Raw genomic sequence first — 13,125 nt, 5'->3', positions numbered from 1 at the left:
TATTCTCTACCTGTGTTCATTGCTCCAACCAGCCCCCATTTTCATCACCACAGTATACGCCCATTGCTCAGTACTTACTTCGACCTCCAATTTTGGTGTCTCGGTAGCGTTGTGTAGCCATTTTCATACAAATGAAAAAAAAAATACATAGGAGGTCGCAGCACCTTTGGGTTCTTTGTTGTGATGACATTTACGATGACATCAGCTCCTATTGGGCACCGATGTTTTCTAAGGTGGAAATCAGCACCAGCGGACTTCTTTCTTTTATCAAGCCATTTAAAACCAAATTCTAGAATGATCCATGTATGTTACAGATTATACCTCTATAGCACACTTGAGCACATTAGGCTTTAATCTAAGCTTTGTTTTGATGCAAGCTGACTATAAAGAGCTGACTTATCTGGAACTACAACAGGCAAGCTGATTTTGCACAGTTGAATAAGTCCCTCTCTAATAACATTACAGTCAAAGAAACTAGCATTAGCCAGCAGCTCCTGAAAATGTGTTGTTTAAATCCATTGCATTTTTAATTTTTTCTTGAGATTTTAGACAAATTTTCTTTCACAAACTGACACTTAACTGATGTAAAACTATGATACATATTTACTACAGGCACTATCCCTCTAAACTAAATAATAAGAAAAATATGAAAATATTTTAAGTAACAGAGACACTCACCAGTAGGATTTCGATGGCACCGAGGATGTACATGGCTCCAGCAAATGTGGTTCCCAAATAAAAACACAGCCCCACTGCTCCACCAAACTCTGGGCCCAATGAACGGCTGATCATGAAGTAGGATCCTCCCGCTGTGAGGACAAGAGGAGGGAGGCGAGAAAATGTGAGGAGAGGAGGAAGGCGAGAAGGGAGAGAGGAGGAGGGAGGAGAGGAGGAAGGAGATGAAGGAGAGAAGTAGAGGAGAAAGGAGAGAGGTGAGGAAGAGAGGGGGTGTTGGAAGGTAGGAGGAGGAGGAGTGAGGAGGAGGCAGAGAAGATGGAGGAGAGGAGGAAGGAGAGGAGCAAGGGATGAAATAGAAGAGAGACAAGGGATAGGGGAACGAAAGGGTGGAGGAAAAGAGGAGACAGAAAGATGGAGACAAGGGAAGAGGGCGGAGGAAAGAGGGAAAAGAGAGAAGGGTAGAAGAAAGAAGAAGAGGCAAAGATTGAGTAGATGAGAGGAGGAATCAAGGAAACGAGGAAGGAGCAAGGAGGGAAGAGATAAGGCAAAAAGGGAAAGATGATGAGAAGATGCCAAGAAGATGGCAAGTGGAAATAGGAGATTAGAAGTGGTGAAAAGAAGAAAGGAGCAGAGGATGGGGGAGAGGAGGAGAGAAGAAAGGAGTAGATGAGCAGTAGAGAAAAGAGTGAAAAAAGAGAGAGATGGATGGTTAGTAACATTATGGTATTGTTATGGGCAGGAAAAGAAAAAAAAGTCAAACTATGCTTAAGAAACAAGCATAAATTTACAGAACTCTGGAAAAATTAAAGTAGTATATTACTGCAAATAAAGTTTAACTTATTTGAAGTTTAATACATCAAAATGTTTGAAAAAAAACAAAGTATTTGGCTTTAACTGTTAAAACTATATAGAAATATAGACCTATCAAGAAATAAAAATGAACCAAATGAGAGTATTTCAGATGGATTTGAAAAAAAAAAGGTAAGTTGCTGTAAAAAATAAATACCCTGGTGATTTTATATATATATTTTATTTATTTATCGTGGGCACTCAGAATCCAAGCAAGGCAGGGTCTGGTTAGTACTTGGATGGGTGACCACTAGGAATACCAAGTGCCACAGCGGGCAAGAACTCATTGTGTCCTTAGCGAAGACACCGACCTTGCCTTGTATGAATGTGGTGTGTGTATGTGTGTGTTGGTGGTGGTCAGAAGGACTGATAGCGCAGATTAGGAGCCTTGCTTTCGTTAGTCTGCCCCAGGGCAGCAGCAGTTAAAACAGTAGCTCACCATCACTTAACAGTGAATGTGGAGTGAATGCACCGTTAAGCGCTTTGGGTGTCTCAAAAGAGGATATATAAATCCAATGTTTCATTCATTAATTTAATTTACAACTTTAGATGTCTGTTGTGTTTTGAGACATTTGCAATTACTTCTTTATTATATATTAAATATAATCTAAGAAGTTCCACAATAACCACACCTGAAAGCCAAACACTGTTCTTTTTACATTTGAGCACAATTAATTTACAGCAAAACAGCAAAACTACCATCTTCATGGAAGATTGTGCACTGCAAAAAAGACAAAGAGACACTGCATAAGTTAAAATGACTTGAATTCATAATATATTTTTCTAGTTTAGATTTACAGTATATACTAAATCTCTTGTCTCAATGGAGAGAGATCAATTTAATGCCAACTAGAATGTTCTAGACAAAGCAATAACATCTCCATGGAGACAAATAGGTGGTGGACTCTTCTCCAGTAAAGTTACATAGTGCACCTTTAATTGACAAAGGTATGCAGCCCTAGTTGGTGTTGCCATGGATCTTTTGGTTGGGTACTTTCTCCTATCTGATTAATCCATACTTCCACTGTTCAAGGTTTGAAAATCAGTTACCCAATTAAAAATATAGCTTAGAAGTAATAAATATTCTGCCCTTTATAGGAAGTAATATGTAAATTATGAAAATTATCAAATTCATTTTTTTCTGAAAATAATTGCAATTGCAATTAGATTTACAAATTATTTTTAAACAATAGGATTCTATTCAGTTCACATTCTAAAAGCATCCGGGAGAATTGACAAAAAGACTGAAATATGACTCAACTGACAAACCAATACAAGAATCAGAACATGTTTGTAGAGAGCTACATTACAGGGTTAGCTGTTTTTAATGTAGATGTTGCAGTCTTTTTCCATTCGCTAAATTAATCAATTCAAATTGCGATTTTGATTCAATTGCAATTAATCTTGTAGCCCTAATCACAAAATAAATCTTCTGAATTAAAGTCATTTAAACTTGTATTTTTGTGGCGAGTCTGGTGGAAAGGTTAAAAAAATGGGTGAATGGTCTTTAGACTCCAGTTAATATCAACGTTATGAGGCAGAGTCAAAGTTTGTTTATGGAAATGAAGAACTACTCTGACATTTGGATTTGGAACGTGTCAGAGGGTGGTGCAGATGGACAGTAAAGACCATTGAAGAGGTTTGGGAGAGGTGGGGACACAAGACACAGAAATAACATTAGAACGATCACAAACATTATTGGGAGGCATTAGGGATAAGTTATAATATCAAACTTTGGTCTTGCTATTGTTAGAAGAAACATCATGTCGCGTGATTTTATGATTCTTAACAATTATTGGTGGTTTTCAGACCCTAGATTATGATGTCATCATTCTGACAAGGGGGCAGTTTTTCCTAATGATAGCATTGTACATTGTACTTTGTACTTTACATGAAATATCAGGTTAAACATTTATACATTTACTTTTTGGATTATTTCTTTTAGTGACTAAACCCAAGAACTTACTGAAATATATAGGTCTGTCATAATCTAGATGGTGGTCAAGGGCCTATGAAATATCCAAAATACAAATCCATGAACATCATCATTATTTGTTAGGAACTCGGTCCACATACTTGAAAAGTCATGCGTTTGGAGTTGAATAATGGCACCATTTTCTGAACACATTGTCAGTGTCAACAAACAAATTAATTTTTTTCCCACAAAGATAATGTTGAACTTTGTGCCAGTTTTTGTTTCATGTGGATAGGCCCAGTAATTTCAAAGATATTAACCAGAAAAACATCTGCAATCTGATATAGTGTACTATTTGTATTTAAAAGTACTCGTGCGATGCAGTCATGTAGGAATAGGACTTACCTGGTACAACTCCATTTGTGGCGATGGCGCTCATTGATATGGCTGTCAACAGTGTCTAGAGAAGAGAAGAACATACAAATATATAAGAAGAACACACACTAATATATATATATATATATATATATATATATATATATATATATATATAAACTCAACTTTTTCTTGACAACTTTTTCAACACAAGTTTTGCATAAGACTATCACAAAGTACAATCAGCCATTTTCATTTCGTAAAAAAAAGGCTGAATAGAATTTCCAATTTGCATCAATAAAACACTTATGTTCAACAGCCTTAGTCACCATATTTCAAACTTTATTTTTATTATTATTATTATTATTATTATTTTAAATCTTAATGTCTAAATACTTGCTTGAATAGTTGGCTAATCAAAAAAAACTAATCACCAGTGACTTAACTACTAAAATAATCATTAGTTGCAGCTCTTAACATGTAGAAACAGGTCTAAAAAACTAGACCTCAGAAGTGAATACACTGACAGTCATATCTTGTCCCCGGTCTTAACAGAGCAATAGCACTAACAAGGGGATGTGTCCAGGTTGGACTCCCGCTACCTACACGATGTTAACACTGGCATAAAGAGGCTGTACCTGGTCGCGAGGCTGGAGTGGGATGGTATAAGTACATACAGTTGAAACCAGAAGTTAACATACACTATATAAAAAGAAACATAGGCTTTTTTCCCCTTACTGTCTGACTTGAAATCAGACTAAACTTTTCCTGTTTTATGTCAATTAGGATCACCAAAATTATTTCTATTTGCTAAATCCCAGAAAAATTAAGACAGTTATGAACAATTGTCAACAAAATCCTTCCTTCAAAGTCAGATATTTACATACATTTACACACAATTTGGCAAAATCCAGATGACGATGTCATGTCTTTGGAAGCTTCTAGTTTATTGATAACATCAGTTAATTACAGAAGGCACATCTAAAACACACTGCTTCTTTGCGTAACATGGGAAAGTCAAAAGAAGTCAACCAAGATATCAGGAAGAGAACTGTGAACATGCACATGTCTGTGAACTTGCGCAGTCTGGGGCAATTTCCAGATGCCTGAAGGTGAGACATTCATCTGTTCAAACAATTATGCGCAAGTATAAACATCATGGGAATGTCCAGCCATCATAACTATGAGGAAAGAGATGTGTTCTGTGTCCAGAACAATCTAATCCAAGAACAAAAGCAAAAGACCTTGTGAAGATGCTGGCTGAAGCTGGTAAGAGTGTGTCATTATCCACAGTGATGAACGACTACTGGACCAACATAGGCTGAAAGGCCATTGTGCCAGAAAGAAGCCTTTACATCAAAAGAAACATTAAAAAGCCAGATTATAGTTTGCAAATGCACACAGGAACAAAGACCTTAATTTTTGAAGACATGTCCTGAAGTTTGACAAAAACGAAAATTTAACTGTTTGGCCATAATGAGCATGGTTACATTTGGAGGAAAAAGGGTGAAGCCTGCAATCCTGAGAACACCATCCCAACAGGGGTGGCAGCATCATGTTATGAGGTTGTTTTGCTGCAGGAAGGACTGGTGTACTTGACAAAATAGATGGCATTATGAGGAAATGACATTATGTGGAAATACTGAAGCAACATCTCAAGACATCAGCATATGACCAAACGGGTTACAAAGTGGCTTAAGTATAACAAAGTCAATGTTTTGGAGTAGCCATCACAAAGCTCATCTCAATCCTATTGAAAATGTATGGGCAGATCTGAAAATGCATGTGTGACCAAAGCAGCGTACAAACTTAGCTCAGTTACACCAGTTCTGTCAGGAGGAAGTCTTTTTATATAGTTTTCAACACTATATGGTGATGTAATAAGAATAAGACAGGATATGTTGCTATTATATTACTTAAATGCCCTAGTAGCAATTACTAAATCTCAAAGACTGCAACTATTTAAAGATTATGTCAGTAGTTAACTTGTTAACAATCAATTTTTCTATTGAATTGATTATTTTTATTCTACACTGATACTTTTTGAATACATTATCAAACAAAAGAAGGTTGAATTATGGTGACTGAAGGATTTTCATTGATGAAAATCAAAAATTGTTTCTTTTTTTTATTTAGTAATGTCACTGTATTTGTTATAAAAAAAAAAAAAAAGATATTTTGGTATGTGTTTTAGAGTCTATATAGGCCAGATGATGAATACAATTACCAAAATATGACTATGAAATTTTTTTACAGTTGACTACTCACAATTAGGGCTGTCGCAGTAACCACAATATCGCAATACAACAGTATGATCAGTGATTATCAGCGATAACCGCATTTTGTATTTTAATGAGGCTCCACGCACATGTTTGGTGTAATTTTACTATTCAACTATGAACCAATTAATGTTTATGTAGCTTTAAGAAAAGCCATGTCGGTGCTAAAGCTAAACACTAGCGCATTCCTTCAGTCAGAGGGCTGGAGTCCCGAGCAGATGGGAGTTTACCATGGGTGTATGGACCTTACGCATTACTTACTGGAGTGGCAGACGCTAAAACCATGTGAATTTTGGCTCAGCCCTCAATAACCTGCACCGGCACTACTCGGAACTCGTCTCAGTGTGATGTAATGAACAAAAATGACTTTTTCTGACACATGCACTCACGCGTCTTGTCACTTATGCCTGGCTGTTGTTTTATATACCATATTTTCCAGTTTATAAGTTGCACTTTTTTCATAGTTTGGCCTTACATGTGAAATTATTAAAATATATGATTTCACATCTTCGTTATTGTCACACTGACAACTGTGCAAGGGCACTCTAGGCTTGTGTACCAGTGTGGCAGCCACGTGGAAGCGGCACTTCATCTACTTTCGGACCAGGTGGAGTTGTTCAAAAGTGACACCGAGGATGAAGAATTTAATGGATTTAGTGATTTGGAGTGAGATCGAGTGTTAACTTGTTAGCTTGTTTTTTATGCTTTAGTTATCGGATTAACTCTTAATATCTTATGTTAACATACCAGAAACGTATTCAATTCATTGTCTATGCTTCATGTAGTTGAATAAATATGAGTTGATTATAAATGTTAGAGTTCACTTGTTTGACCAAGAGATGGCGGTGGTGTGTTTGCAATACCTGTAAGAAAATTGACTTGTTTTCTTTTATAGATTTCATATTTGATTTCCCCTTATTTATTTCCTCTTCATTTATAGGACCATAAAGGTGATAAGGTTTTCATTTGGAACAATATTGTAAATGTTTAGTTTATCATAAGTCTAGTTCAGGGGGTCTTAAACTCAATTTACCTGGGGGTTGATGGAGACAGAGTTTGGGTGGGGCTGGGCCGCACTAGATTTTCCACAGGAAATGCTGTTAAAAAAAAAATGCACCGTTTGAAGTGCCATTCAAAAGGTGCATTTAAGGGCTTACGTAACTTCTGGCGCGACAAGTGCTGTCCCATTTCATACACCCGACGAATGCAGCCAAAAATGTGTCATGCATTTCCATGGAGATCAGCCATAGCCGGAGCGTGCATTCGAGCACACTTCGCGCACTGCTATATCCCGTCATACAAAGCGCCTACGCAAATGGAGTCCGCTACACAATACATGTTCAAATGTAAGTACTGGTTTACGTCACCTACAACAGTGCGACATGAAACTGTTGCTACATGAAACTGTAAAATCTGAATAAAGATAAATACAGGCCGTGTGTTTAATGATTAAAAAACCTGTGCAGCTCTGGCACACTCAGGTATAGAAGGCATAGAAGGTAACCACTGCCCTCTACTGGTATTAAAGTGATTTAGCCACAGATCAAATTAAACCTGGCCCAAATACAGAACCGTTAAACTGCAATATACCACTTTATGTACAACTAATCTGTGTTCTCTGGTTTATAGCCTATGAATGTAAAAATTATACTGTTACCTCTGTCTCTGTTATTACGTTTTAACAAGGTATATTTTGTTAAACTTATGTATAAGTTACAATTGGGAAAAAAATCACCTCGAACCTTATAATTGCCTATTGATATTCAAAGGGAAACATTAATTCCTTACTTCAATTAAACGGCTGCGACAACAACACCTTGACTCTTCTTCTATTAAATAATAAATAATTAAAAAACAATGTCACATAAGATACATTACGTAAGCGCACAGACAGCGGTTGAAGTACGCTCCGTGTCCCATTTCAGCACAAAGGCGGGTACACGGAGGAGCCCCCTTCGTTGGCCGGGTACTTCAAACGGCACTTTTAACTGTGCATACAGCAAATTGGGTCCGGGTCACCGGGGACTGTTATTGCCGACGGACAGGTGTGGCTATGTGACTGCAAACTACATTACACTGCATTGAGCTCCTTACTTTTCTTTTATCCAGCTGCAAACGCATCACTTTGATTTATTTTGTCAGAGAGAGAGAGACCTCATATTAACTATCTAAGTGCCATTCATGTGTGCATAAATATATGTACACAGTTATACACATTTATATACGTATATATACGTATAATGTCCTGCCCTGCAGCAACTTAAAAAAACTTTTTTTGAAGTGCTGTGAATGCAGCGTGCTGGAACGAATGTCTGCTTGTGCCCAGTAGAAACGAGGCACCAGTCAGGCACAAGAAAACACTCCATGACAACGCTGATGTAACTTTCACTCAATTAGAAATGTTTCTCTGCATCAAGGCCGGCCGATGCGGCTGAACACTAATGCGGAGTCAGAGCACTATTTAAGAAACAGCTGAAAAGTAAAATAAAGTTTTAGGTTCACCAGTTTGTTTACTAGGCCAAAGTGGTATGTATATTTTCCATGTGTTCATATGCAATTTTGTGTGCATATGTTGTATTTTATGTGTTCGCTAGTTCTACTGTGTGAACTATGATGAAGAAGTAAGATCAGAGTAAACATCTGTGAAAAGAACTCTTGTGTTTGTGGACAAGCAGGCAAAGGTTGTGTTAGTGTAGTTATCTGATTAACTGTTAATATCTTATGTAAACATACCAGACATGTCAGCTTGTTGTTCTCCATTTTATTGTTATTATTATAACTGGTCTTTAAAGATAAAATGTCTGTTCTTGGTCTCAGATTTTGTAAAATAAATTTCCCCCAAAAATGCAACTTATAGTCCAGTCCTATATGGTTTTTTTTCTTCATTATTATGCATGTTTTTGCTGGTGCAACTTATACTATGTATAGTCCTGAAAATACGGTTGCTATTTTTCAAGTACAATCCCAATTTACATGGGTCTATGTGCTTTACCAGATACAACACAATGCTGAGAGAAGTAAAGTTACCACATGGGAAAGCTTAACCGCAACAGCCCGAGTCACAATTAGTCGTTTAATCATCGCAGCCCTAATTGTGATCATTCAGATTTGGATTCTGATATATCTTGCAGCTGTAACATGTACATTCTGTTTTTGAGAGTGTAGATTGCGGAGTACGTACACAGCAGCAGCAGATGAAGACAATGCAGAGCCCCTGGAGAACCCCTGCGCTGCCCACCACCCAGGTCAGACGTAGGAACAGAATCACCCCAAAGATGTTCTGGAGACACGGCAGGTACACACCCATGAACGTGCCCATCTGCGGAGACTGAGGGAATGAAGAGGGTGGAGAGGGTTACACGCTTATTTGATTTATAGGTTGGTTTCATAATATAAAAAAAAAAATGCCCATAGTTTAATGTGTATATGGCAGGCTTTCATGTTTTTCTAATTATTACTTTGGTGAGATCCTGTGGTAAATATTTATTATAGTTTTAAACCAGTTAAGTGGTAGTTTGTGGAAAATGCTAAGAAAAGGACAAAAATACAGGAAGTAGCTGTGAGTTCTAAAATGGAATACCTCCACCTATGTCATCGACATCTAATTTTTTTTATTTCATCCAAAATGCAGGGACAAGTTATGCACAAATAAAGCATTTTGACAGATTAAACATTTTTTTATTAGTCTAATCATAATTATTGTGCAATTTGGACATGGTATGGTTGCTAGATAACAGTTATGGAATTACCTTTATTTTTTAAGACAACAAAGGAAAATATTCATAAACACTTTTGTTAATGCAGACCTATTATGCAAAATCAACTTTTCATAGCTTTTGACCATGTTATAGTTGTTTCCTCGTTGTTTCCTCTCTGAGTTGTTTTCAGAATGATTTGAGCATGTATGGGCAGTCTTTAAAAGTGTATTTTCAAGACGCCATATTGCCAATCAATCTCAGTTTTTACTGCCACGGGCATACGCCCACTGCTTTGTACTTACTTCGTTCTTCAATTTTTATTTTCTTAATGATGCACATAGGATTCGGCAGCATCACAGTCATTCTGGTATAAATGAACAAAAATCTGCTACTCGCTAGTGTGTTTTGCAGCTATCCATAGGAGAGGCCAACAGCTAAACGGGTCTTTGTTGTAGAGTTTTCTAACACAGAAGTCAGCAGACGTACTTCTTTTATTGAGTTATTTTAGATGAATACTGTGATTTAAAATGTGCAAATAATAACATAATGATCCACAGGTGTCATAAATTATAACTATGTAGCAGACACAAGCACAATAGGTCTTCTTTAGAAAAATCTAATAAAAGTACAGTGCCTTTAAATATAGCCATAGGGAACAAACATACATTTCTATAAAGCTGCATCTTATCAGCCTGAGTTATCTCCAGCTTCTGTTTGAGGATTACGTTCGAATGTTCAAACTCACAGCTGTCACTGCAGCGACAAGAGGACAGTCAATCCAAACTGATCTGTTTTCTCACATCAAAATAGACTTTTTAGAGCTTTTAACCATATTATAATGGTTAATTTCTCATTTACACACTTGAAGTTTTATTTAGAGTTCATGCACGTTTGAGTAATCTTTATTCCATTGATCAGCAAATTCCCATTTTCCCCTTCCCCCATACACACCCACTGTTACGTACTTTTTTTTTTTTTTTTTTTTATCTTAAACTGTGATACACATAGGATTCAGAAGCACTGAAGTCATTTTGAGACAAATAAAAAAAATCTGCTGCCCACTGGTATGAATTTTATCTATATACCGGAGGGACCAACAGAATGTGTTTACAGTGCCGGGTCAGGCAGTGGAATAGCTTATTTTATTACGTTGTTTTAAATCAATCTTGCAAGTTAAAATGTCCAAAGATTATAACTATATAGCAGACAAAAGCAAAATGTGTCTCCTTTAAGAGGAGTTTATAAATATTTTGTGCAAAATTGGGGGCACCTGTGGCTCAGTGGTAGAGCATTTAACTAATTCCAAGGTTGTCGGTTTGATTCCCATGCATACGGTCATTGTGTCCTTAAGCAAGACACTTAACCCACCTTGTCTGCTATATGAATGAGTGAATGTGAGAGATGAATATTCTACACAAAAAGTTCAATGACCACTCAAAACTGTAAGTAAACTCTACAGTCCACAAACTTTTATAGTTTTACTGCAATGTTCAGACTCTTCTTATTGTTGCTTTGTTTCAACCTTCTGACATAAAAACATGCAATAAAGTCTAGAGTTTAGATTAACTGGTTGAGCCTGCTGTGTTGCCAGATTGAGTGGGCTTTCAGTTTAAATGCTTATGACAGGTCAGGCTACTGATTTCACTAAAATGTAGTAACCATGCATTTAAAATCTTGCTAAAAAAGCATACCTAGTTTTCACAAGTTTGACAATTTTGGTGAGATTTATTATTTTATTTTCTGGTTGGACACGGGCAGCAGATGTGACATACATAGAGGTAATAGGCTGTGTGCACAACGTACTTCAGGTCAGAGAGACAATCTGCACAGCTATTTCCACTCTAATGTAATGTCTATGAGGTTTTTGTCAGTATGTATTGATTTTAGTGTAACTCTGCAGATCAAGAAGTAGACAGCAAGCTGCGGGTGGATGTCATTGACAACGTGTTTAACACTTTACAAATGAGGTGAAAACTTATTGAAGGACACTGTTTACAAATGAATGTTGTTGTTTTTTGATACTAATGTTAAGGCTAATTTCAGAGCCTAATAAATATTTAAATAACTCCACAGACTGAAATATCCATTCATTTTCTTCCACTTATCCACGGCCGGGTCACGAGGGCAGCAGTCTAAGCAGGGAATCCCAGACTTCCCTCACCCCAGACACGTCCTCCAGCTTCCCCAGTGGGACCCCAAGGCGTTCCCAGGCCAGTCGAGAGACATAGTCCCTCCAGCATGTCCTGGGTCTTCCCCGGGCCTCCTTCCAGTGGGACATGCCCAGAACACCTCCCTAGGGAGGTGTCCAGGACGCTGAACAGATGCCCAGGACGCTGAACAGATGCCCGCGCCACCTCAGCTGGCTCCTTTCGACGTGTAGGAGCAGCAGCTCTACTCCAAGCTCCTCCTGTGTGACTGAGCTCCTCACCCTGTTTCTAAAGGAGAGCCCAACCACCCTGCGGAGGAAACTCATTTTGGCCGCTTGTAAACACGATCTTGTCTTGTCTTAACTATAAATTGAATTTTGTTGTTATATTAGATTTAACAATTTACTACAAGTCAGGATTAGCATTGCAATTTTGACAACAAGCACTATCCCACCAAACTAAGGAATAACAATTAGAAAAACATGAAAGAATGCCATATGCACTTTAAGTCCAAGGTTATCCCAGTTTTGATGTGGTGTGCGCAGATGTACACACAGCATTGGTTTAAGGTTGAGATTTGTACCTTGCTGGATTTCTTCTTCTCCCCAATGCTCTCCGCCTCCTCGTGCTCTTTAGCACCTTGGGTGAGGTTTGTGTAATTCGCCAAACGATTGAGTAAAGATGAGACTTTGGGCCGTGTGTCCATCTCCTCCTGAAAAAACAAAACACAAACAGCAATGAAAAAATATACAATTACTGTGCACCGGTATTCAACTGATGTTATTGAGCTGGAAAAAAGATTACTATAGTAGAATTGTCCTTTTAACCGTCAAAATGTTTAGTCTTGGTTTATGGTTAAAGGCACTGTACCAGATTTTTACTGTCTTAAAAGTGTAAAAAACAGAACTACTTTATTTAAACTGTTAACAGTGATCCAAAATTATTATTCCTCACTTTTCTAACACATTCCTAGAATCCTATTTATTCACCATGATGTGTGTATATTCACAACTAGAGAGGAATTTTGTCGCAATGGTAACGCTAACCACAACAAGCATGCAATCACAGCACCCTTCCTTATTTTCGTACACTAAAAAAGCTCTATAATTGGATGCAGACAGCTCGCAGAAGACTTATTTTGACCTTAAGAGCTGCATATACAATACATCTGAGGCAAGAAAAAA

The 13,125-nt window shown here is 37.5% G+C and overlaps 1 protein-coding gene across 1 annotated transcript in view; it reads right to left on the bottom strand.

The window, feature by feature from the left end:
• The window catches only part of LOC117386003 (solute carrier family 12 member 6-like), a 60,521-nt gene that overhangs the window by 27,227 nt on the left and 20,169 nt on the right, over positions 1 to 13,125 (bottom strand). The window contains exons 4-7 of the mRNA XM_033983310.2: positions 12,525 to 12,653; positions 9,278 to 9,424; positions 3,848 to 3,902; positions 679 to 809 (exon numbers count right to left, since the gene is read on the bottom strand). Of these exons, the coding sequence (XP_033839201.1) occupies positions 679 to 809; positions 3,848 to 3,902; positions 9,278 to 9,424; positions 12,525 to 12,653 (462 nt within the window). The remainder of the gene's footprint in view (positions 1 to 678; positions 810 to 3,847; positions 3,903 to 9,277; positions 9,425 to 12,524; positions 12,654 to 13,125) is intronic.

Source organism: Periophthalmus magnuspinnatus, chromosome 18, assembly GCF_009829125.3.
Source record: "Periophthalmus magnuspinnatus isolate fPerMag1 chromosome 18, fPerMag1.2.pri, whole genome shotgun sequence".
In the NCBI taxonomy this organism is placed as follows: Eukaryota; Metazoa; Chordata; class Actinopteri; order Gobiiformes; family Gobiidae; genus Periophthalmus; species Periophthalmus magnuspinnatus.
This window is presented reverse-complemented; position numbering and strand designations above follow the sequence as displayed.